The 25,793-nt window shown below is 39.0% G+C and overlaps 3 protein-coding genes across 4 annotated transcripts; 2 read left to right on the forward strand and 1 right to left on the reverse strand.

Annotated features, from left to right (window-relative positions):
• Nucleotides 1–1,285: 1,285 nt before the first annotated feature.
• LOC121766932 lies at nt 1,286–2,706 on the forward strand. The gene is made up of 2 exons (XM_042163158.1): nt 1,286–2,101; nt 2,167–2,706. Exons 1-2 carry the CDS (start codon nt 1,286–1,288, stop codon nt 2,704–2,706), a joined length of 1,356 nt encoding a protein of 451 aa, XP_042019092.1.
• Nucleotides 2,707–15,945: 13,239 nt separating this feature from the next.
• Nucleotides 15,946–17,676, forward strand: LOC121768347 (eukaryotic translation initiation factor 5A-4). Its single transcript, XM_042164822.1, has 5 exons — nt 15,946–16,132; nt 16,670–16,792; nt 16,881–16,937; nt 17,031–17,105; nt 17,197–17,676. Exons 1-5 carry the CDS (start codon nt 16,010–16,012, stop codon nt 17,296–17,298), a joined length of 480 nt encoding a protein of 159 aa, XP_042020756.1. The 5' UTR covers nt 15,946–16,009; the 3' UTR covers nt 17,299–17,676.
• Nucleotides 17,677–17,801: 125 nt separating this feature from the next.
• On the reverse strand, nt 17,802–22,068 carry LOC121768346 (isopentenyl phosphate kinase). Of its 2 annotated transcripts, XM_042164820.1 has the most exons (13): nt 21,774–22,068; nt 20,879–21,097; nt 20,573–20,670; nt 20,303–20,345; nt 20,069–20,130; nt 19,932–19,988; nt 19,738–19,773; nt 19,580–19,657; nt 19,125–19,191; nt 18,992–19,045; nt 18,742–18,845; nt 18,607–18,652; nt 17,802–18,422 (listed from the first exon to the last, which is right to left on the reverse strand). In XM_042164820.1, exons 1-13 carry the CDS (start codon nt 21,847–21,849, stop codon nt 18,310–18,312), a joined length of 1,053 nt encoding a protein of 350 aa, XP_042020754.1. In that variant the 5' UTR covers nt 21,850–22,068; the 3' UTR covers nt 17,802–18,309. The 2 variants fall into 2 exon arrangements, with proteins under 2 accessions (XP_042020754.1, XP_042020755.1); XM_042164821.1 differs by lacking the exon at nt 17,802–18,422 and having other exon boundaries at nt 18,448–18,652; nt 21,774–22,062.
• Between the last annotated feature and the right edge of the window lie 3,725 nt (nt 22,069–25,793).

Genomic DNA, 25,793 nt, shown 5'->3' on the forward strand with positions numbered 1-25,793 from the left:
GGATGCGGGAGCGGTGGTTCTTGTTCACCTTGAGCGAGCTTAGAAACTCTAGAGTGAGTCTTCTATATGATGGTCACCTCCTTTGGAACATATGGATAAGGCCATTCCCCTCGCCGACATTACATAACGCCCAAAAATCATCTAAAATCCCCAAAGTTTGTAGGGGAAGATCAATGGGGTATCTCGAGGGTTCCATCTCCCTCGCCAACACTTTCTTCCACATAGCCTTTCCCAACGGTCGCTAGGCGTGTCTTCATTCCATGCACAAAGTTCTCGAAATGGACCGCTAAAGATATGGCGGCCGCTGAATGCCGGCGTTCGCCGGCAGTATTGCAGCGGTCGCTGGACGCTACCTGAAACTCCAGATTTCCTACTTCGCGTTTTGACTCCTTTTTTAAGCTCAAATATGCACATTTCTCACAAAACATGTCAAAATACCATAATATACTCCCTCCGTCCTTTAAAAATAGAACACTTTGTAAACGGCACGGGTTTTAATGTAGAATTGGTAAAGTAAGAGAGAAGGGAAAAAAATAAGAGAGAGGGAGAAAAAGTAAGAGAGAAGTAGTGTTAGTGGAATGTGGGGTTCATATTATTAGTAGTGTTTAATTGTGTTAGGTAACACAAGTATATTTAATTAGGAACTAGGATCAATGACTATAATTAAATTAACAAATTAACTTCAAATTTTCATTTTTGGAAATGGAAAATTGTATCCAGGGTTGGAAAACTGCTTTAACGGTTGGGAAATTGCACTAATGGTTGGAAATTTGCATAAAGTAGTTTCTTATGGAAAATTGAAGATGGTTTGAAATTTTCATTTCATTTTGGAAATTGACGTAATTAATAGATTTGGATTTAATGTTTGAAATGAGTATGAGAAATTGTTCTTAAATTGTTTACACAAACCAAATCAATAAAGTACGAAATTGATTGCAGTAAGTCAATATGGAACATTGTTTATGCATTAATTGGTACGGAAAAATGTTTCTGTATTATTTATGGTGATTAATGCATCAAATAGTGCATTGAATTAATTTGTAAATCAATAATGATTATTGCATTAAATTGTAAGCCAATTCAACACATTTATTACCGCCTACAATGAAAAGAAAAGAGGGAAAATTTGAAATCAGCTAAATTTGACGGAGGGAAAATTTCCCTCCAGAATTAAAGTTTGTTGCATTAACTAGTCATTTAAATACATAAGGCCAGTCATTCATTAGCATTCATTACAGAGAACTGCCATTTCAAAACAAAAAACTACACATTCCATACTCCCAAGATGGTAAAACAGAAAGACACCCTTGATACCACCGTGGACCAAAAAAATTTAATCGCCCAGTTTCTTCTACAATGTACCATTGAGGGAAATCTTCCTTTTGGATCAAAGAAGAAGGCAGCAACAACATTTGGAGTCAGCTACATGACAGTTCGTCGCATTTGGGCAGCAGCAATGGAGCAGGTTGCAAAAGGAGAGCCAATACAATTCAAGTCAAATAAGAAAGGCAAACAACATGCAGATTTACTATTGATTGATGAAGCTAAATTCAGGTCTCTGTCAGTGTTAGAAAGAACAACCATAAGAAAGATGGCTTCAATGCTTGAGGTCAGTAAATCACTTGTAGGTGTATGGATTAAACAGGGAAAACTAAGGCCACACACAAATGCAATTAAATCTCAACTTTCAGAAGCAAATAAGATTGCTAGGATGAAATGGAGTTTGAGTCAGCTGAGGTTAGACAATAATTTGGATAAGATGTTTTACAACAGCATGCAAAACGTAGTTCATATTGACGAGAAGTGGTTTTACATGACCAAAGCATCAGATAGATACTACCTTCTCCCCGATGAAATTGAGCCCTATAGGTCCATCCAATCAAAAAGGTTCATCAATAAAGTTATGTTCATGTGTGCCGTAAGCAGGCCACACTTTGATAGTAATGGTGAATTGCTATTTGATGGGAAGTATGGAATTTTTCCATTTACTACTCAAGTGGCAGCACAACGAAACTCCAAGAATAGAGTTAGGGGTACATTAGAGACTAAGCCAATCAATTCAGTGAACAAAGAAATCATGAAAGACTGCATCATTAATCAGGTATGTATAGGAGTATAAGTTTATTCAATTTTTCAGTATTAATACATTTATCATTTATTTATCAGATTGTTCCAGCCATAAAAGCAAAATGGCCAGCTAGCTCATGCAAGGATATTATCATCCAACAAGATAATGCGAAACCACATATAATGCCAAATGATCAAGAATTCAAGGAAGCAGCAAATACGGATGGTTTCAATATTAAGATAGTTTGTCAGCCACCTAACTCTCCAGACACAAATGTTAATGACTTAGGTTTCTTTAGGGCCATCCAGTCATTACAAGATGACAAATCAGCCAAGAATGTGGATGACCTTTTGAAGAATGTGGTGGCTTCATTTGATGAACTGTCACCACACACTCTTGATAGTGTCTTCCTCACCTTACAAAGTTGCTTGACAGAGATATTGAGAGTAAAAGGTGGGAATAACTACAAGATTCCACATATGAACAAGCAACGGTTGAGAAATCTAGGGCTTCTACCAATGTTTCTTGAAGTGGACAAGGATTTGATTCGGGACAGCTTGAACTACCTACTGCTGCCTGAAAATGATGCTGGTGCCGATATTGATCTGTCATTTCTGAATGACTATTTCCAGATATAGTTAGCATTAGAAGTGTAGGCTTTTTGTGCATTTTGGTAAGGTTGTCAAGTTAAAGTTTTTTGTACATTTTGGTAAGCATGTAATGTCTCAGCTTTTTGTACATGTTTGTCAACTAGTGTGATGCTTATTTGCAAGCCTCCAAACATATGGAATGAAATGTAATTCCACAGGGTGACTTCTAAATTAGACAACACAAGATATTCATACAGAATTGCATCATTGACATTCAAATTCAGATTCTGCCCCAACACAATGATCCAACAAATGCAAAACATTCATCCAACAAATGTAACACATTCATAGGACAGTCACATTCAGACGCAACACATTAAATACAACCAGCATTGCACACCAAGGACAATATATCGACAGATATAGCAAGATAGTCACCTGATTAGAGATCAAGTGTCAAAACTGCCGGACAAAATATCGCCAGAAGTTCGAGGAAAACTTTATCCGACTTAGGGCGCACTGTTCTCGGCCGAGAATCAAGGATTACAGTCTCGGATGTGGAGGATAATGTCTCAGATTCGTCAAACGACACCACCAACTCCGGCACCACCATGTCAGAGTCGTCAAGCAGATGACTCATCTCCGGCACCACCGCGTTCAATTCGTCGCACGGAAGGACCGTTTCCTGCACCACCGTTTCCAACTCGTCCCCGGCACCACCACCGTTTGGATCTGACTCGAAACGTTCACGAGCGTGACTAGGGTTTACAGCAGGTCTTCGAAACAAACTTCGATTTACATTTCGATGGAATCGTTGCTGAGGGCTACGGCTGCGCTGCCGACTAGGGGGTGTATCCGGAACGACGGTTTCCATTTCGGACTCCATTGAGAAGATGGATCGAGCAGAAGAGGGAGGATGAGAGCGACGTGAAGGATGAAGATGTAGATGAAGACGAAGATGAAGATGTTTCAATCTCAATTTTAGATAGGGCACGATTAATTTAGGTTTAGGAATTGGGTGGGTTGGGGTAATTAATTAGTTGGGGTAATTAGTTTACGAGTCAGAAATTATGAGGCTAAATAGAAAATTAAGTTTTAATTCTAATGGCATAAGTGGTAAATAAAATGATGTGTGGGGTTATAGTGTAGTTGAAAACTTTCCATTTTTGATTGTGTTCTAATTTTGGTGGACGTCCAAAAAAGGAAACTGTGTTCTATTTTTTGTGGACGGAGGGAGTATAAAATATGCAAATAATGGACATGTAATGCAACTTTGACACTCAAAACGAACCAAATAATGGCCTTAAAACCGTACAAAATCCAATCGTATCACCCACCACAAAATGTGAAGGGCAGGAATGACATTTCGGAGAGGATGGTACCCTAGGGATCAGAGCCCTACGCCTCTCTATGTAAAGGAAGCCCGACACAAGAAAAAGGGAGCTCTCACAACAAGGGGGTCTCACAGGCATTCTTAGAATATCTTTAGGAATTTCTTCTAGGGCTGAAATCGGAGTTCATTTCACTTCATTTTCCTGATTTCCGTCTCACACACACTTGGTCCTGTCTTAGTTTAGTTTAGTTTGTGTTTGGTGTTGGTTTTCTGTTTTTAATCGTTTTGTTCTTGCTATTCCTCTTCGAGAAGAAGTGATAAAACAATTTCCTATTTTCGTTGTTTATTTTTAGTTTGGTTTTGACGTTGTTGACTCTTTGATGTTTGATTTAGTAAATTTGAAGTTATGATTTCATTTCCAGCTGATGTGTTCTGTTTTCATGCATGATACTTCTGATCTGTTTTGATTTTCATTTTATGTCGCATGTCTTAGCTCAAGTGTCTTGTTCCATTTTGATTTGGTCAGATCTGAGTTTCCGAGTTGTGTTTATATCTAGTTATGAAAGAAATTGTCATTAAGTTTGTTTAGGATGTTTAGATCTAGTAGTTTATATTTTATTTCTGCATGATCATGGTTTAGTTTCTAGTTTACGTAGTCGTAGGTTAGATTTTAGGAGTAGATCTAAGTTTACAAGTTGTTATGGTGTTTCGTTTTTCGTAACGTTTTAGATCTGCTCTTTGCTCTGTTTTTCATGTTGATTCGGTGAAGAAGATGAAGTTGTTAAAAAGTTTTTACTTTATCGTGCACTTTGCAGGGGACTGACAGTCCCCCGTTTATTCTGTTGGCCCATTTCGGGAAAGTTTAGTTGAGTTGATCAAGTAGATTTAGTTAAGCTTGTCAAGTTGATCAGTTTAGTTAGTTTATTTTTCTCAAGTCAAGTAGTTAAGTTAGCCCACCCCCTAGAAAGCGTGGCCGCAGCAGTCATTCCCAAATCGTGTCCAGCAAACAAATGTCAATCACATCATCTCTGTGGGATCGATCCTTACTTCCCTACACTAGTTAATAGTATTGTGGGTTAAGGTTTTGAACTCTTCCATTCATCTCACTCAAGTCGAATCTAAGTCAAGTTGATCAGCTTGAGTTTCCACTGGATCCACTCACCGGCATTTTGCAGGTAGAAGGAGTACAATGGCCAGCTAGATCAGTTTGATGATTTAACTTGAGCAAGCCACAACGATACAAAAAGAATGAGAAGAACAGAGAGCGAAAAGTCATAGTCGTCAATCACCTCTTGACATTTCACCTCCCATCGGCTTCTCTTTTTCCATCTGCTGCCCCATCCCATCTACTTCCATTTCGTTAAATTTGTTCCCATCCACCCCTGCTTTATATTCTGTGTGTTTCCCTCTGGATTGTGGTTTATTATAGTCTCTCTTGGTTGGATTTTCCTTTTTTTCCATTTGCATAACATGCGTCTGTGGAATGTCCCACATGTCTACATTCGTGGCAATATTTCGGGATCCTATCCCACTTGACCTTTTGTCGAACTTCACGTCCTTGAATGTCAATCAAAATTTCCTCCGGTGGCACCCTCGATATATCGATATAAATACAAAGTCTTGCACAGGATAGTCTCTTTTGGGAGATTGTCGCATGATCAACCTGAATTAGCGTCCCCAACAGGCCTCCTATAGCAAATAAAGTTGACTTCTCATAAAGATGGATTAGAAAGCCGACTAAATTGCACCATATTGCAGCAATCGGAGACTCAAAAAAAGGATCAAAATCTGGTGTCCACTTGAACACTCTCATTGGATGTCGTTCTATGAACCACACCGACAATCCATTTAGTCCATTTAGCATCTTAGCATAATCAGAGATCATCTTGAACTGTATTAAAACATGTTTTGCATTAATATAACTCCAGTTACACTCCCCTAGAAATCTCTTACTTTGGAAGGCCTTTTGTATGTATTGTGACGACGGAATGGAATGAGTGAACTTCCCCACCACAACATATCTCAGTTTCTCAGCACGGAAAGTTGTGTCAGAACCTGGGAAATAGATGGCTGGCAAGCCTAATCTCTCCCCCACCGTCCCAATTTACTTAATCTTATCAGGTTCGAAGATAACCAGGTCCTCTTCCCCTGCCATAAGAATATCTGCAATCGACTGTTTCGGCCCCTTTCTGTCCTTTCCTCCCATCCCTCCTGAGGTAGTAGCCTGTTGTTGTCTCACAAATGTATTCCCAGGTTGTGGGGGTAAACCACAGCCATTCACTGCCTCAGCTCATCTCTCTGACTACTCTCACCCTTTCCCATCTTCCCCTGTTGCAGGGACGTCTGAATATCTGACCTGTTCTTTCCCCTTTTGATAACTCCTTCTCTTAAAGTGGGGAAATCCTCATCTGAGTATTTCCCTCCCGGGGGGGACTCAAGCTGAGTTACCTCCCCATTTTTTTCCCACTTCGTCCCCTCAACCCAATTCCTAATTTCCGGGCAGAAGCTCACACTTACATCCTATCCAACCTTTAAAAAATCCATGTTCTGGAGTGGATGAGCTTCACAAAGATCTAAAGCAATATCAGATTCATTCATAACCAGGCCAATTTCATTCATCACCATTATCGGCCCCTGGTCTATCACCTACTCTGCCCCATCAGCCATGCCCACGCGTTTTCCCCCTTCCTCACTACCCCCCACATCAAGCAACATTCCCTCATCCCCACAACCTGCATCAGGCAAATCGTCGAACACATTATCTGCACATTCCTCTTGCCGCGCACCTTCATTCAGAAAACTACTCTTATCCTCCTTCTCCGAATCAATTCACTCCAGCCTTCCCCTCCCTCCATTAACATCCTCCCCTCCGAACTCCATGTTCTCCGGGATAGTGGAAATCCCCTCCGATTCTGCCACAATTTCCTCAGTAATCGGTTCAAGGCCAACTACCTCGTTCCGATTCTCGGTCTCTGGGAAGGAAATCAGCTGGGATTTGCTCTGATTTCTCATCCTCTTAGTCGCAATCAGCGCTCCCTTACTTAGTCCCTTGCGCCCCCTTTTCATCTCCGCCAATCTAATCCGAGGTGACATATATATGGTGAGCCTATTGTGTGAAGATCTCTTCCGACCCCCTACATGTCTCGTGTTCATTCCCTTGCTCAGAGCTTCCAGCCCATCCTTCCCAATCACCGGAGATATCTCCCCATCACCCCCCTCAGGAGGATCCTCTATATGACCAGCAAGCAAAAAGTCCCCCACCGGAGAAAAGTGGAAGACGAATGGAACAGTAACGAGAACCACACTGAAACTGTGTGAAAAAGGTGTGTAAGTGTGTGAGAGAGACGAGAGAAATCGCCTCTAGAGAGAGAAGGACTCGATTGAAACTGATTCAAAAGGTTTCCTTGTTGGCCTAGATTGTAAAGGTTTGCTTGTTCACCAAGTAAACCTAAATATAAAAAGTTATGCTTAAAATGAACTTCCACGAGACAACAATGGTTATGATGCTCTATTGACCAAAATGATCTCGTCTTCTTTGATGCCATTAAATTACAGTCATCACACAATATATTTGTGAGGGAAATTTCAATTCAAAAGGTTTTATTATTGGCCAAGTAAACGCACATATAAGAGTTATGCTACAAATATACTTTTAAGATATGACAAATACTTTGATGTTATATCGACCAAAATGATAGTATCTTGATGCTATAACCGTACAATGAATGTTTGCAGGTTATTTCGATTGAAAAGGTGTGCTTGTTAGCTAAAAAAGCCAAAATATAAAGAGTTATGCTTTAAATGAACTTCTACGAGACAAAATGGTTATGATGCTCTATTGACCGAAATGATCTTGTCTTTGCTGCGATTACATTACAGGCATCACACAATGTATTTGTGTAGAAGATTTAATTTCGATTCTAAAGGTTCACTTATTGGTCAAGTAAACGCATATATAAGAGATATGCTACAAATAAGCTTTTAAGTTATGAAATTATTATTAGTGTTTAATGAGTTGTAATGGTAGGATATATTGATATAGTAAGTTGTCAATAAATTGATATATGTGTAATGAGTTAGGGACAACTTTCTATAAATAGAAATGCCTATATTTTTATGGGACAGACGAAAATGAAAAGTGCACATATTTTTATGTGAGTGAGGGAGTATATTTGTTTGTTATAGAGGTCCAAAGTGTTTAAATCTATATATGACACGATCATGGAAGCCGTGCATTGAGGATTTTACATATAGCTGGATTCAACCAATAGGACGTCCAAATGCTCTTAAAAAGCCATCAATTTCTTCGTCTTTGAAAGAGCTTCGCGTGGGTACCTTGCACGCCTCAATTGGAGTCCGATGGAGAGAGTTATGGCCAATTTACTAAAGCAGCGCAGAAGATAGGGCGAGTCCAGAGAAAACGCGCAGGCGGCCGTTTTGCGCCTTACAATTCGCCCGACCGGGCGAATCACGCGGACTTAGACACCATTTCCTTAAATTTTGAGCCTAAACTATAAATAGCACTCTTTATCATTTTATTCCTTAGATTTTGATTAAATTAAAGTTATCTCCCTAGTGAGTTTCCTCTTTGAGGATTGTATCCAAATTCCTTCATTAAAGGTTGCTTGTTTCATTCCTAGATTGATTCAAGTAGAGGTATGCATCAATGGGGGTGTAGCCATTGAGTAGTGGAGCCAAGAGGTGGCTAGAATTGGTGAAAGTTGCCTAGGGTTGTTTCCATCTTTTTGGTCAAGGTCCTTGGTTGTAACTCTAATTCCTCATCAATACACATTCTCTCATTTCTTATCTTCCATGAATCTCTATTTTGGATCTAGTTTTTGTGGCTAGATCCACTCTATCTTTGTTTATTTTTGTATTTTGTTGTTGGATCTACACTTTGGGCATAATCTTCGGTAATTACATGGATACGTTAGTTATATGCCTGCAAAAATTCAGCCCAAAATACCTTCGTTTGCCTATGGATATGATTAATTGAATATTGTTGTCGTAGTTGGGGAAAAAGTGAAAAATCATACCCAATTTCAAAATTTGACTTGTTAGGCTTATTTTATCCTTGATATACACTCAATTTTGAGTCTCTCTACAAAATTTCAGCCAATTTGGGGTTGGATAGCTATACCAAAAACAATTCCCAAAGTTCAGCTCATGTTTATTATATTTTCAGCTCTTATATATGGCTTGTGTGTGTTGTCTTAGGCCTAGTTCCTTTCTTTCACATATTTGATCATTATTACTTTGGTGTTTACTACTTGGTGTCTATAATTGGGAATTGGATCGAGAGTGTGTGATACTAACCCCACTATATTCTAAACCTACCGAGTAACATTGGTGAGTGACTTGGGGGAGGGATACTACATTGGGGTGAGTTAGCTTCTTAAATCTGTCTTTCATATTTTACTAACCTATAGGGCTAGATCCTAGTGTTCATCATTTCTTGTAGGTACATTTGATGTAGACATCCACGGGGATGGAGGAGATAAGGGAGCGAGCTCGAGTTATGTTATGCCCGGAAGTGATTACATGGGCATGATAGTAAAGACGAAACTCAAAGGCGGGCTCAAGGAGGTCCAAGCCCGGATGGATGCAAGATTAAATGCTCGCTACAAAGACTTGAATGGGATCCGTGAAGAAATGAGGGAGGTGCAAATCCGCACGGATGCCAATCACAATGCCCTTTTCCAAGAGCTCAACACATTGAAAACCGGAGAGAAACAATGGAAGAGATGGGAATTGTGGGTGGCAACATGTTGAGGAGCATGGTTGGGGTGATCGTATTGGGCATGGTTATGGGAAACGAGCTCCCAAGTCTCATGGAGAGTGGAATTGTAGGAGGGTGAGAGATCAAGTTAGCCATAAGGGGTTTGAGAGGCCAATTGAAGAAGAAGTCCCATATAGAGCTCGGTTTGGCCTACCTATCGATATGGTGGTGTTGACACAAACCAAATGGGTACCCCATCAAGTCAATTGACTACATCTTCTTCACTCCACTTCTCACATGAGCCTCTTAATGTGTATGGAAATGTCTCCTCTTCAATGAGCTTAAACCAAATTAGTAGGGAAAAAGAATGAGAGAGAGGGAAAGGCTTAAGAGTGAAAGTGGGTCTAAAGAGCCAAGAGAGTGTAAAAAAGACAAGAATATGAGATGCAAAAGTCAAGAGAGAGTGGTGGGGGTGAGATAGAAAAATACCACATAAGAGAAAAACCACAAGCACAAGTGAGTCAATGGTGTTTGTTAGATTCTAAGGCCAACCTTGGATGGGCACCAAATGAGCCTTTGCCTCTTGTCCTTGGTGAGGAAAATAAGTTTTTACCCACTAACACTTCTGGTATGTTTTCTTGTGTTGATGACTTTGTTGTGAGTAAAATTGAAGACATGAAAGTGAAGCATCAAGTCGTACATGGCTTGAAAACTACGCGTCCGGAGAATGATCAAGAGGAACAAGGGCAAGTGGATGAACTCTTTGCCCAAGGTTCAAGTGCACTCTCCTTGTCTCCTTGTGATGCTCCCTTAGATATGATTGCATTAGAGAAGTCCATTTATTTTGATAGATTTACCATTGTTGACTTGTGTGATTTGTAGCATCGAGAGCTTAAATTGTTGAAGCCTAAGCACATCTTTGCATCATATGTTGATACTTTCTTGATAAATCCAAACATTGATAAACATGAAATTTCTCTTGTGGATCCTACCTTGAATATTTGAGTGACTTTCTTTCTAAGATGCATAAGCTTTCGTTTGTTGGTAATTTTGAACTTCATGAGTATGTGGATGAGAATAGTGGGATCAAGAGAAGTGAAATAGTTAACGACTTTAGAACTTGGTGTTTGCTATATTTTTATTGCAAAGTGGTTAAATCTATTAATGGGATTGGAGTTTTCTATGGCCGTTTTGTAAAGGATTTTTCCACTCATATGTCTCTTGTAGATGGTGTTGTGATTATTGGTATAAAATTGCATTGTTCACATAGTTGTGATCTTGTTTTAAAATTGTTGGAGGAATTGTGTAAGACCTATTTTGATAAAAATCTTAGGATGCTTATTATGGCTTTGCACAAATTACATATGCATGAAGTTGTGCTTATTATACATGTTGAGCATAAAGATTTGTGGATACATTATGCATATGCTTTTGACCACTTCTTGAAATTGTTGGAGCAATGGAATGAAATCCATTTTGATGAACTTGGTTTGTTGGTTGGTACACCTTCTTGCAAACTTGATGTGAATTGTGATGAACCTATTCTATATTTTGAACAAGAGTTTGTCAATTTGTGGAAGGGTATCCCTTATTTGAGAAAGAATGACGTGTTAATGATTGAAAATGATTGTTCATTGCATGAGCGTGAGAATAAGATTTTTGTGCTTAGGCCTCTCTTGATAACTTTCCATTTTGCACCATACGGGGACCCTTTCTTTTGTATGCCTAGTCTTGATGAGAATGTCAAATCTTTTGTGAAAATGTTCAAGAATTTGGGCATCATTTATATGGGGATGATCGAGCCAAAGAGAAACAAGGTGTTTGATGCTTGTGTGTTGTGGCATAATACTTGTTTTCATTGCATGACAATCAAGCCGTTCGCAGGGGTTAACATGTTTTATTGTCATTTTGTCAAAGATTATGCATCACATGGTTTTGTTTGGAACTTCAATATTAAAGAATTCCTAGATTTCTGTTTCCTCATAGCTTATGTATTAGTGTTGAGCTTGTTAGAGCATGCCCACCATCTTGGTGTGGTAACTTCTTTTAGGGTCGTCATTGGTCTTAATCTTTATCATCGTACTTTAATATTTGATTTGCTCTCATTCCATTTTATAGGTGTGCGGAATCCGGATTTGAGGGCAAATATGACCACGGGAGCTAGACGTCAAGAGTCTTCACTTCGACGTGAGCAATGGATTGTTGGGGTATAAGGATGAGAGAGAAGGCATGCCAAGGATCCAATAAAGCTAGAGGGCCTCCCGAGGATGCGAGGAATAGAGAAGGCTCGGATTTGAGGACAAATCCTTTCCAAGAAGGGGAGGATGATATGATCATGGAAGCCGTGCATCGAGAATTTTACATACAGCTGGATTCAACCAGTGATCAGCCTACCAAGATGACGTCCAACTACTCTCAAAACACCACCAATCTCTTCGTCTTCGAAAGATTTTCGCAAGGGTACCTTGCACGCCTCAATCGGAGTCCGGTGGAGAGAGTTATGGCCGATTTACTAAAGCCGCACAGAAGAGAGGGTGAGTCTAAAGAAAACGCGCGAGTGGGCGAAATGAGCCATGGAAAACGCTCGGGCGGGGGTTTTGCACATTTTTGCACATTTGGGCAGAAAGTTCGCCCGGGCGGGCGTTTTGCCTTACAATTAGCCCGACCGGGCGAATCACACGGACTTAGATTTTGTGGGCCATTTCCTTGAATTTTGTGCCTAAACTATAAATAGCACTCTTTATCATTTTATTCCTTAGATTTTGATTAAATTAAAATTATCTCCCTAGTGAGTTTCCTCTTTGAGGATTGTATCCAAATTCCTTCATTGAATGTTGCTTGTTTCATTCCTAGATTGATTCAAGTAGAGGTATGCAATGGGGATGTAACCATTGAGTAGTGGAGCCAAGAGGTGGCTAGAGTTGATGAAAGTTGTCTAGGGTTGTTTCCATCTTTTTGTTTAAGGTCCTTGGTTGTAACTCTAATTCTTCATCAATACACATTCTCTCGTTTCTTATCTTCCATGAATCTCTATTTTGGAGCTAGCTTTTGTGGCTAGATCCACTCTATCTTTGTTTATTTTTGTGTTTTGTTGTTGAATCTACACTTTGGGCATAATCTTGGGTAATTACATGGATCTAATCAATCGAGATCCTAATCAATATACTCCCTTCGTCCACTAATATAAGAACACATTTTACCGGACATGATTTTTAAGAAATGTAATATAAAGTGGGTTGAAAAGGTTAATGGAAGGTGAGTCATATTTTTATATATTAGTTTTATAATGAAATGCGAATGAGATAAAATTACTGGAATGTGGGATAAATTACCAAAGGTAGAAAAAAAACGCAAATGAGAAGTTTATTGATAGACGGACGAAAATGACAAAATGAGAAGTTTATTGGTGAACGAAGGATGTATTTGTTTAGTTACTTTCAAGCTTACTCAATTTTATTTATAATTTTTTAATAAATTCATAATCCCACCATCCTAAAAAATAGACAAATTTGTAAATGATGTACGAGGTTTAATGTGCAATTATTAGAGAGATGAAAAAAGTACTCCATCTGTTCCATAGTAATTGAGTCATTTAGTCATTTTGGTGGGGTTTATAGTAGTGAAGTTATTTTCCTTTTTAGTAAAGTCAACACATTTCTTCTCACTGTTTTACTCTCTCTTTATTTCTCTACCTCTTTCATTTACTACTTTATTCTTATTTTACTTAACTCACTTAACACAATTTTTCTTATCTCGTGTGTCGAAAGAAGCACTTCCACTATTGTGAACGAAGGTAGTAAGAAACAGAGAGGGAAAAAATAATGGAAGTATTATTAGTAGATTGTGGGTCCACATTATTAGTGGTATATACCTGGTTAAAAACTTTCCATATTTTGACTTTATTTCATTTTAGGAGACAACCCAAAATTATAAAGCTAGTATATTTTTTTAGTACAGATGGAGTATTATGCATGCATTTTTAGTTTTACTATCCTATATGTAATGACTTTTATTTTCTTATTTTATTTAATTACATACTCTCATCGTTTCATAAGAGTGTGCACTTTTGATTTGGCACAAGTTTTAATTCACAATTGATAAAAGAGATAAAAAAAAAGTAACTAAAGTATTATTAGTGAAAAATTAATCTTATCTTATTAAAGAGAAAAAAGTTTTTAAAATTAGAAAATGCATATTCTTGTATGAGTAATTAAAAGGAATGAATACATACTCTTGTGGGACTAAAGAGAGTATGATAATATGGAGATAGTACTCGCTCTGTCCCTCTATTGCTCATCATATTTCTTTTTGGGATATTCCAATGTTTATATCATTTTTATTTTTGGTAAAAAAATAAATCTATTTATTCTCTTTTACTTTATTTTCTTTTCATTCCATTTACTATATTCTCATTTCACTTATCTTACTTTCTAGTACAATTTCTTAAATTTTGTCTTACTTTCTAGTACAATTTGTTAAATTCTGTGTAAAAATGAAACGATAATGAGGAATATGATAAAAATAAAGAGTGATGATAAACAACTAAATTTTGTACAACCAATTTTTTTTATTAATTATACATTAAAATAATAAATGTAGTTAGTGGACAAGTTAAAAAGACTTGATTAATCTTCAGCCTCATTTTTAAATTTTTTTTAATATTTGAATTGTCTCTATATTACTCCCTCCGTTCAGCAATAGCAGTCCCATTCACAAGTGGCGCGGGTTTTAAGAAAGAGTTTGAGTGTGTAATAAATAGAGTGTGATAGTGGAATTTGGGTCCCACTTAAAATGTTTAATTTATAAATTTAGCTTTTATACCAAAATTTTCTACTTTCATATTCTTATTTTTTGAATTCTTGTTTTTAGTTTCAAATTGTATATCACCAAATCACACTAATTGCAGTCACAATACTAAGATCTAAACAACCTAAACAGAACCAGATTTCTAGCTAAACACACACTGAAATTTTCACTTTAATTTCAAATCCGTTTTGAATTGATTTCAAAAAACAATTAATGAATCGACACCGAATTTGAATCAAAAAGCAAACACTGCAGAGGACACAAGAATTGATTTTTCAAGAACAAATTTTGGAAAATTAACAGCTCTAAAAATCACACTTGATACAACAATTAATTTCACAAATCAGGCACACAACATGACACTAACGCAGATTAATGAATCAAAAATGCATCTCTGATTCTTTCCAACTCCCCATCTCTGTCTAGTGTTTCCTCGATGAGCTTCATAATGGACAAGCCCTCTGTAACACCAGCCAAAGGCACAGGTGGCCAAAGGGTAGGAAGAAGATCAAGGGGATTAGGGCAATGTTTTGGACTGTATTCCATTTCAGAGAGAGGAAAAAAGGCGGGCGATTAGGGTTTTGATAGGAGGTGGTGGAGACGGCGGGCGATGGAGGCAGTGGAGGCGGCAGGCGCGGTGGGCGATTACGTTTCCCGAGAGAGAGGGAGAATGAGAGAGTGAGAGATAGAGAGAGAAAGTGAATCACACAAATGAGGGTAGAGATGAGGGGATTGGGGTTGGAAATTAGGGAATTAATTTGGGGCATTTTTTATATTTATGTGAATAAGTAGGGGTTGTTTTTATTGCCAAATATGATAAGGGAACCGGGACTCCTATTAGCGGACGTCCCGAAATAGAAAAACGGGACTCTTATTGCCGGACGGATGGAGTACTTTTCAAATTTGAATTAAAGTATGCATTAATTATATTTTATGGTTCTGAAAAAATAAAAAAATTTTATACAAATCATTAATATATGACCACAATAGTATGCATCTTCCATGTATTATATATGCATTCATATATTTTAATTAAATAAATAAATGAATCATTTTTTTCTATTGAATAAATCAGTTTTTTGTCGTACAAAATTTGATCAATTAAAATTGGGTCAGGTTAACCGACATAAGCCCAGAAAAAGAGGCCTTCTCTGACACTGCGTCGTTTTGACGCCAAGAAATCAGGGATGGGATCCCCTGCTGTGGTGGGAGCACAGCAGGGGCTGCTGCTCCTCACAAAAATATTTTAATTTTTTTTTTTTTTTTTTTAATAATTTGAATTTAATATTAAAATATTTGTATGGGAGAGGCACAGCAGCCCCTGCTGTGCTCCCACCACAGCAGGGGATCCCATCCCAAGAAATCAAGGGCTCACAATCAATCTGAGATACGTGAAAACCCTAAATTCCCCTCAAACCCTATATATCCAAAAATTGCTCTAGCCCTCGCTCACAATTCCAGTCAATCCTTTCATCTTTCCGGCCATATCGACGATGTCTGACGAGGAGCACCAGTTCGAGTCAAAGGCCGACGCCGGCGCCTCCAAGACTTACCCCCAGCAGGCCGGCACTATCCGTAAGAACGGTTACATTGTTATCAAAGGCCGCCCCTGCAAGGTTTCTCCTTTTCATTCAATTCCTTTCGATTTCTTTCTCTCAATTCCAATTTGATCTCGCTTTCAAATTCTTAAGATCTAATGAATATGATCTGTTTTGTTTATGCTTAATTAATTTAGGTTTTTGCTGCGGTTTATGGATTCTTCTTAATTTAGTTAGTAGTATTTTTCATGCTGCTTTTATCGTGATGGAAATAGATCGATCAATTTGCTTCATCTATTAGTGCTTTATTGATTATTGCCCCTGCAAAATATTTTAGCTAATAAAAGCAACAATTTTTTGTGAGATTAATTATGCTTTGACAAATATCCTTGTTCATCTATTCGTTATTTGTTGAATATTGCCCGTGCAAAATATTTAAGCTAATAAAAGCAACAATTTTTGTGAGATTCATTATGTTTTGACAAATATACATGTTCATCAATTCGTGCTATTGAATTTTGCCTGTGCAAAATATTTGAGCTGATAAAAGTAACATTTTTTGTGAGATTCATTATAATTAGAAAAAGCAAATTTCAATTGCTGACCTGATTACAGGTTGTTGAGGTTTCAACTTCCAAAACTGGAAAGCACGGCCATGCCAAATGTCACTTTGTTGCAATTGACATCTTCACTTCGAAGAAGCTCGAGGATATCGTTCCTTCTTCCCACAACTGTGATGTATGCATATTCTATTCTTGTTGTGAACTACATCTATTTCTTTGTATATTATGAAAAGTGAAAACCTTATATTGGTTTTTCTCTCCAGGTTCCACATGTTAACCGCACTGACTACCAGCTGATCGACATCTCTGAAGATGGATTTGTACGTTTCTAGTTTACGTTAATTCCCAAGTTTGAATAGCTTTACACAGATTAGTAGACTAACACTGAGTGAAATAAATAAATTAATACATAGGTGAGCTTACTGACTGATAGTGGCAACACCAAAGATGATCTCAGGCTTCCAACTGACGAGGCTCTCCTTGCTCAGGTGAAGCAGCTTTTTCCACAATGTGTCTTTCTTTCGATTCCAAGTAGGAATTTACAGTCTCGCACCTTGTTAAACTATGTCTTAATCGCAGATCAAGGATGGATTTGCTGAAGGGAAGGACCTTGTTGTGAGTGTTATGTCTGCCATGGGGGAGGAGCAGATTAATGCTCTCAAGGACATTGGTCCCAAGTAGTTTGGGATTGATATGATATGATATGATATGATATGATAATTATAGTTTAGTAAATGATGGGAGGACAATTTACCATCTTGTTATTCTGGATGCTTCTGACTGGATTATTGATGGTTTGTGTCCTCGACGACGAAGAGACCACTTTCCTATTATAAGGTTTGCCTAGGTCGCAATTGTGTTTCAGTTCTTTCCATTTTTGTCACCTTTGAACTCCTGTCATGTTTATTACTGTGGGATTTTAGATTTGGTATGTTGAAAACTCGAGTCTTCCTGCGTAAACATGTGTTTATATGTATGTGCTGAATCTTGATGAGTTTTTACATTGTATGATTTCCAAATCGCTTGCTAAATAAGATGGTTGATGATATATTGTTGGTATTTTGATTATTAGTGGGAATTGTATGTTATTGATGAGTTTGTGTTATATCTATCCATAACTAATAGATGCAAAAGTGCTGGGCTGTGTTGATTTCATAGAGTGAGTGTACAAATGGTTTTTTACATTAAAGAAATGGGATGTTTTTTGTTTGTGTATTGTACGTGTGAACACTTCTAAAATAAAATTTAGAAGCCCCATATGTTATTATAGGATTCTCTATGGGAGTTGGGTTCGTACATGAGTTTCTTCAATGATTAATCTACGGCGATCATTATTGAGCATCTCGTTACCTCTTAACACCCATTGAGGGTCAGGGACAAGGAAATGATATAGATGACGAGTGGGTCAAACATCTCATTCAACGAGTGGCATGCGCAAGTTGCACTCGATAGAGTAGGGATTAGTTATCAATCACTTCACTGCGTCTCGCATGTGAGGACGCAGAACAATGCACCTGCTTTAAGTGGGGTTGGTAGAAACATTGCACTTGATCTAGTGAGGCTTAAACAATGCACTTGCCAGTGTGTGGTTGGTAAACCACTCACTTGATCGAGTGGGGCTTAATGACGATCCTCTTGGTTGTGTCTCGCGTCCGGAAGACCCAGAACAATGCACTCACCTGAGTGGGGTGTTTACCGACCAGTCACTTGGTCGAGTGGAATGATGTACGGAGGCAGAACATAGGTGTTTAGACCCAATTTCCACTTTTTGTTGGTATAAAACTCTTTGTTTTTATTTTGAATTCCTAAGAACATGTATCGGAAGATGGCTTCAGAGAATGCGAAGATGGAAGATTCACATCAATATAAAATGGTTTTAACAAGCAAAGATTCAAGTAACACGCTTTGATGATGCGATGGCCATTTTTTTGTTTCTAATCTAGTGGGCGAGACGGATGACTGTCCCAAGCCAGTCATCGGGTATATTACCTGGGAGTGGTCCTTTTAGAGCCCTTGCTGAGTGCTCCGTTGCTGCCTGTGTGATCGGACCGGGAAGCATGTTGGTTTGTAATATACAAGGAAAATGAAATATAAGAAAACCAAACACTGGTTTGAGTAAATTACCTTCACTATGTAGACATCGATCCCCAATTTGGCAATCATAGCAGCTTCTGTTATTTTGGTGAACATGCCTCCAGTTGTATCATGTGCTGCTACTGTTATTTCAACTGTCGAAAATATATTGCTTGAGTTAAAAAAACAAAGTCATTTCTTGTAAGTTTTATCTAAAGTTGCAAGGATTCATACTAGAGAGGTTTATTGTTTGGCATCTATTAGGACTAAGTTACAGTTTCATTTATATTTCTTCACTGACCTTCGTCTTGCAGATTAGGTTGCAGCACCGACCAGCTCCCATCTTCGTGCACAGCTGCAATATGAGAGTGGGTGAAGCTAACATGAGCAGGTACTCGACCCAGCATGAGTTATGGCACTACAATCAGACTCACCAATTTCCCTCAGAAGCACTGCACCCAGTTCTGTTGGTGGGCGGTCATACACCCCAGAAACATCCGTCTAAAAGTGACTAGTGTATAGGATAAACATATATGTCGATTTAATCACATTTGATATTGAAAACCTACCCCCTAAATATTTCTAAACAGATCCAAGATTTTGCTTTCATATCCAAAGACGAAATGGAAAAAAGACAACTAATGAAAGTGTCACCATACTGGCGTGTCTATATCCGAGTGCTTATATCCTCTTATAGGTCCAGAATCCAAATATAAGAGAGGTAATGACCAGTTTGAAGTTGGGCACAACCCACACTAGAATTGACATGTTCATAGATATATCTTGGCCATAAAGAAAGATATGAGTTCGATCTAGTCTAATGTGATTGTGTTACCGGGATAAATCATAGATAATAGCAATCAGAGAACCATTGATCAGCAGTGGATACAAGAAACACAACGTAGTCAGGTCTCAAGTGTTCTGCCAGATGACTTATAATTACGTCTCCGCTTAATATAGTGCAACCCTGTCAAAGATTAGAATTGAATTGGCAGATGCGTCTCAACATCCAGAAACTTGACTCCAGAATATAGAGTAATATCAAACCAGTGAAGTATCCAGAACAGCATCGCCGTGCAAAACCTGAAACATTATTAAGTAGCCATAAGTTCTAGATTTCACCTCAGATCAAGGGAGTGTACCAAACAATGGCCACAGAGCAGAATTCGGACAGTTTGAAGCTGGACATTCATAAGTTCTTCATAGCAATTCCATATGCACTAGTAATGATTAAAACTCACAGGTACAAATCCAGCGTCTAACGCTTTAACCACTGTTGAGGTATCTGCCATAGCAATCTGTGAATGTTAAAGGGGTCAATTTCAAAGCCACGGTGAAAAAATAAATTGATAAACTTGGTAATTGTTGGATGACTTACAATTCTTTCGCAAGTTGACCAGCCACATGAAAATGGAGACATTCCTATAGAAGGAATACCTTCTGTAGGAGATCAATACACAGAATGTCAAAATAGCAAACATAGGAGGAGCTTGAAAAAAAGGGCCAGCCTATTCAATAGTATGATAATATGCCTACTAGATCAATTATTCACCATAGATTGAAAAAAATAGTGGTCCAAATGTTTTTTAAGAAGACCACAAGCAATTCATACCTTTTGCTAGTGCTCTGACAATTTCAAGATTAAGGGTAGTGACCTGAAAATAGAAGAAAATATGAGATTAAGAATAAGACAAAATTATGAACAACACAAAAAAGGAAAGAACCACAGCCAGTTCATCATAGTATCCTCTAAGAGCAGATAATATGTCAATGCATCATGTTTTCATCATTCTCACTCCCACAAAAATTGGAACAAGACAAGGCCAGAACAGGAAAAATCTGAACAAGACAAAGTAGAAAAATGACAGGCAATATGTCATACTGATATCCTTGTTGCAACAAAACCAGCCTTGACAAGAGGTTTGTTTAGTCCACCCTTATGAACTCCCGATCTGCTTGCTTGAAAGTGGCCAAAAGAACCTGGAGAAGCAGTCTCATGTCTCCAATTCAATTCAACCAGAGGAACAAGACAGATCAATTAAAAATAACAACAAAAACACTCATATACTTTACTCAAGGTGATTGCATTCTTCACCCATATTAACCCCCTGGAAATGATATACTACAATTCAAAGAAAATATTCATATTCAATCAAAAAGTATGAAAAAGCAAGCTCAAAATGTGAACCTGCGCCATGGACAACTATAAGTCGTTTGCATTGTGATTCTAGTTTATCATCAAATTTATCAACTACAGTTTGGATATCCGTCGATCCAGGCCTCCTGCTCCAATCCATACCGTGACATGGCTCCGAAATCATTCCTTGCTTCAGTTGTGATGAAACTATGCTAAGATTACCCTCATTGATTGTCTCCAACTCATTTTTACAGGTAATTGCAGAACCCCCTGTGTGCCAAAAAAATTAACATTGCATCAACTAAACGAGTATAATTGGAAAACTAGTACTCCCTCCGTCTCAGCCTAAGTGAGACGCTTTCCTATTTGGTAGTACGTCTCAACCTAAGTGAAGCGTTTCCTCTTTTGGCAATAATTAACTCACTCTTTTCTCCTACTTTATCCTCTTATCTCTCTTACTTTATATTCTCTCATACTCTATTCTTCCTTTCTCTTTCTTACTTCGTTCTATGTCTTACTTTAATAATTTAATTAATTAAACACTACTACCATCTAAATTCCCCGTACAAAAATAGAAACGTCTCAATTAGGCCGGGACGGAGGGAGTACTATTCAAATGCACGTAAAGATGGACAACTGAATAAAACCTTTATGAATCAGTAGACACTCATTTTTGTGAATCGGCCGACGATTTAAGTTATATTCAATGTTTTAACTGAAACAGTAGTGTTCATTAGATTAATTCGCAGCTACTCGAAACCTTAGTCATCCTTCAAACAAAGTGAAATTGGAGTGCCGTAGTCATCTAACGAATTAATCTCAACCGAGTTAGTAGCACAGATATGCTCGAATTCAACAGATCGAAAAGTTTAGATTGAGGTTGATGAATCAACTAACCATAGCAGCTAAGTTTATAAGAGTATCCACATGAAAAAATTCATCTCACCGAGCTTGACTATGCAGTGAAGTGATCCAGCATCCGCGGCGGAGTTAGTGGTGGTGGATTGGCTGCGCCGATCCATCAGATATCGCTCTCAACAAGTAGAGAGAATCCTTTCCTCTCCTCTCCGAATATAATACTTGGATTATTGGTTTTCTATCTGGAAATGGGTCCGTTACAAATGAAAAACGAATAATGTAAGAGTATGTATTTGTTTGATACTTTAATTAATTAATTAGAATAGCATATGCAATTTTATAAAACAAATTTAACTATCCGTTCCGCCATAGTTTACTGATTTCTTGACAGATTAAGTTTGGCAAAGATTGTATGAGTGGGATTTGTCATGTTTGGTTTAAATTTATTCAGCGTTTTATTCGTTGGTTTGAGATCTTGTTTACCTAATGAAATGTTTCGTCATTTTGTGCGTTTGATTTCAAAATTGACTAAAATTTCATTAGACAAGTTTAACCCTTCACCTTCCCATAAATGACAAGAAATGATGCTCTAATTCGGGATAAAACATAGTATTTACCTTTCATTGAACAAATTATGCGCGGCCCGAGGAATGAGTGCCGCCGGCCTGCACTATTCACTCAAAATTAGCGTAATTCATTTCTTGCAAAAATCGTTGGTTTTCATTTCTTGCAAAATTTCTATTATACCCCTTCTTTTTCTGAAATAATGTTAATTTGGAAAAGTGTAGGACATTTTTTGACCATTTAAAAAATCATTTCAGGAACGGCATATATTTTGATTCTACAATGAACAATATTGAATTCTATTCAGATTTCATTTCTTGAGATTAGGATCTCGACATTCCCATCGTATCCTTCTTCTCCCCATTTCATGTGGCTTACTTTCACATTCATCTCGATCATAGTTGCAATTAATTGCCCCAGGTAAATAGCCTCTTTATTATTACTTAAAGTCGAGAAGGGTCTAATTGCTTGGTTAATTCTGAAGTAGTCGTTTGCATACATCCATTGCATTGAAGTGCTTAATAGGAGTTGAATTTGTTTATGCATATCTACGCGTATCTACTATTTATGAGTTTTGCTATCAATATGTGTTACATAGTTCGATGTAGTTACCTTTTTGTATTGCAAACCTCCATTAAAGATTTCGATCATGGGGTGCATAGATGAGGTGTTTCTCTTAAGTGTATTGAAAAAACTCGTTGGGATCATACTTGGCCTGGCCCTTGAACAAGTTTTTCACGCCTCCCAGATTATCCTTAAAAGGGTTGAAAGGCTCGATTTCCTCACGAGTTTCCCAGAAGGGGCATGACAAGCATATTTGTGCCCGGCATTGGAGAAACAAAATTTGAATTAATGGGATAGGGACTAGAATGATGTTATTGAAGGCTTGTATATCAGCAGTATATGTATGGGTTTAGGCCCCTATATGTATGCAGTAATTGTATGTATATGGACTCTGTAATTGATGATCAAATTATGCAGTAGGCCATTGATGGGGTACGTACTAAACAAGCCCAAAGTCCAAGGAAGAGTATCAGTTCGGCATTACCAAAGAGTTCGGCCCCAGCCTACAGCTCGGTAAAAGCCGACCAATCAAGCTCTACTCTCAGATCGGCAAAAGCTGCTCGGCAATAGTTCAGCAGTTCGGTCTCAGTATTCGACCGAACTGGGAGATAGTGGACCCATGCAGGATCTCATGACCACTACACGATCTACTTAGTGGTGTCAAATCATGCAGGATCTCATGCGGGATAAGCGGACCAAACAAAGAGGTAGTGGACCCATGCACGATCTCCATGACCTCCACGACATCCACAACCATCATTAGTGGTGATGCAAGCCACGATCTTAGTTCAATGTATAAATAGAACTTAGATCAGATAGAAAAGGGTTAAGTTCTCTAGAGATCAAAGATCAAATAGCAAGTCTGTATTGTAAGCTGTAGAAAACAGATCAAGCAATACAACTCTGCCCTCTTTTCTTCCCGTGGACGTAGATTTACCTCAGTAAATCGAACCACGTAAATCTCTGTGTCGTGATCTGTATTTTCCAGCATTCATCACCATCAAAAATTCGCCAAACCATCACTGGCGCCGTCTGTGGGAAACAGAGAACCAAATTTGTGATAAAGCGAATTTTTGACCCTTTTTCCACCCAAAAAAAAAATGCATACCAGATCACACACTACCCGTAATACCGTTCATGAAAACCATGAGGAAGCTAGTCCAGCCCGCAGGTCCGGAAGACAGCCTCGGGAGACAGCTACTTCCAGTTTTCACGATGAAGGAACAAGCCGCTCAAAAGGTCCACACACCGAGTCTTCCCAGCAGCCTGATTTGAATGAGGCTGTCAAGCTGTTCTTGGCTGAGAAGCAGGATGAGTTCTTAGCCTTCCTGCAAAAGAGCCAACAGCCGAAGACGAAAACGGTGGATTCTCCTTCCTCATCAAGACATGAAAGTCACTACCGCAGTAGTGCCGTGTCTTCCAGGAAGAAGAATCCTCAACCCCGACATGTTCCTGTTCCTCCTCGGTACCGGAATCACAGGAGATCTCCATCTCCTCCATACCGAAGAGATGTCGGGTTCGCCATGTACGGAGCATTGAAGACTCCGTTCTCGGACGATATCACCCGAACTCCCCTTCCACAGAACTACCGAACTCCGTCGATGACTTATGACGGGTTGGTGGATCCTCATGACTTCCTGGGACGCTATCAGTATAATATGGCGAACCAAGGTCTCAATGAGGTCCATATGTGCAAGCTGTTCCCCGAGCTGCTTATCGGGAACGCGAGAAGGTGGTTCGATAGCCTCCCCCAAGGCAGCATTAGATCTTACCGAGATCTAATGGATGCTTTCCACAGGAGGTTCTTTCAGAAAGCGGAAGCCCGAAGCACTTCGGCTCAGCTGCTTTCTATACGTCAAGGTCGTGACGAAAAGATCAGCGACTTTATGACGAGATTCCACAAGGAATGCCTACAAGTAGATGATCTCAATGATCTACTTGTCATTTCGGCGTTCCAAAATGGAATCCTGCCCGGAGCTCTCTACAGAAAGCTCGTGGAATGCAGTCCGCAAACAGCTCAAGAGATGTGGGACATTGCGGACCAGTTCTCCCGTGCCGATGAGGCAGACCGTCGAAAACGGTCTTTAGACAGCTCATCTAGAGGAGACGAAAAGAAGCCCGATCATAGCGATCAGAGGCTTCCTCGCCGAACTCCTTTTGAAAGAATTCAAAGGGCACCGGTACAAGGCAGATTGGGACCACGTCTCAATCCTGAGAAGCCGCCCGCTCAGTTCGTACCATTGAACAAGTCGAGAGCGGAAATTTTCGAACTACATTCCGATATGTTCGAAAAGCCAAGGCGGATGACGAAATCGGCCGCGCGCCGACCTCAGGATCAATATTGCTCCTTCCATCAAGACTACGGTCACGATACCGAGGAGTGCCGACATTTGGCTGCAGGTATTGATGCCCTTGTGAAAGCAGGGACGTTAAAAAAATACCAAAGCAAGCAGCCGAAAAAGAACAAAAAGCAGGGAGGTGCGAACTGCGCTCCTCATGATCCGAAAAGGCAACAGGATCCCGAAGACGATAACGAGCCGCAATATGATGGAGTAATCCTAACTATTGACGCTCTCCCTGCCGGGAAGACTAAATCGTCTCTGAAGTCATAGAGCAGAGGTTTAAAAGCTCGGTCTCCCACCCACAAGCAAACGGACTGAAGCCGTGATTCCGGTTGAGATCGGCATACCCAGTCCCCGAACTCTAAATTTCTCCTCATAAATGAATGATGACGGACTGAGAGCCGAACTAGATCTGGCCGAAGAAAGAAGAGAATTGGCCTGCATAAAAGCAGCCAAGTACAAGGAGCAAGTAGCCCGGTATTATAACCAAAGGGTGAAAAAGCTGCAATTTCAAGTGGGAGATCTCGTCTTGAGAAACAACGAAGTAAGCCGAGCAGAAAAGCTGGGCGAACTCGAACCCACATGGGAAGGTCCATATCGGGTGTCAGAAGTCCTCGGCAAAGGGTCTTACAAATTGA

Source organism: Salvia splendens, chromosome 15 (genome assembly GCF_004379255.2).
Source record: "Salvia splendens isolate huo1 chromosome 15, SspV2, whole genome shotgun sequence".
Lineage (NCBI taxonomy): Eukaryota > Viridiplantae > Streptophyta > Magnoliopsida > Lamiales > Lamiaceae > Salvia > Salvia splendens.

Bases quoted from the DNA above. Each gene is read 5' to 3' on its own strand.
- LOC121766932 (XM_042163158.1), top strand. From the start codon at position 1,286: ATGGTAAAACAGAAAGACACCCTTGATACCACCGTGGACCAAAAAAAT. The intron at 2,102-2,166 runs GTATGTATAGGA...TTTATTTATCAG, and splicing joins AAGACTGCATCATTAATCAG to ATTGTTCCAGCCATAAAAGC.
- LOC121768347 (XM_042164822.1), top strand. From the start codon at position 16,010: ATGTCTGACGAGGAGCACCAGTTCGAGTCAAAGGCCGACGCCGGCGCC. The intron at 16,133-16,669 runs GTTTCTCCTTTT...ACCTGATTACAG, and splicing joins TCAAAGGCCGCCCCTGCAAG to GTTGTTGAGGTTTCAACTTC. The intron at 17,106-17,196 runs GTGAAGCAGCTT...TCTTAATCGCAG, and splicing joins ACGAGGCTCTCCTTGCTCAG to ATCAAGGATGGATTTGCTGA.
- LOC121768346 (XM_042164820.1), bottom strand. From the start codon at position 21,849: ATGGATCGGCGCAGCCAATCCACCACCACTAACTCCGCCGCGGATGCT. The intron at 18,653-18,741 runs GTAATTTACTCA...CCGATCACACAG, and splicing joins TCGATGTCTACATAGTGAAG to GCAGCAACGGAGCACTCAGC. The intron at 18,423-18,606 runs GTAATATACCCG...ACATGTTCTTAG, and splicing joins TCTAAAAGGACCACTCCCAG to GAATTCAAAATAAAAACAAA.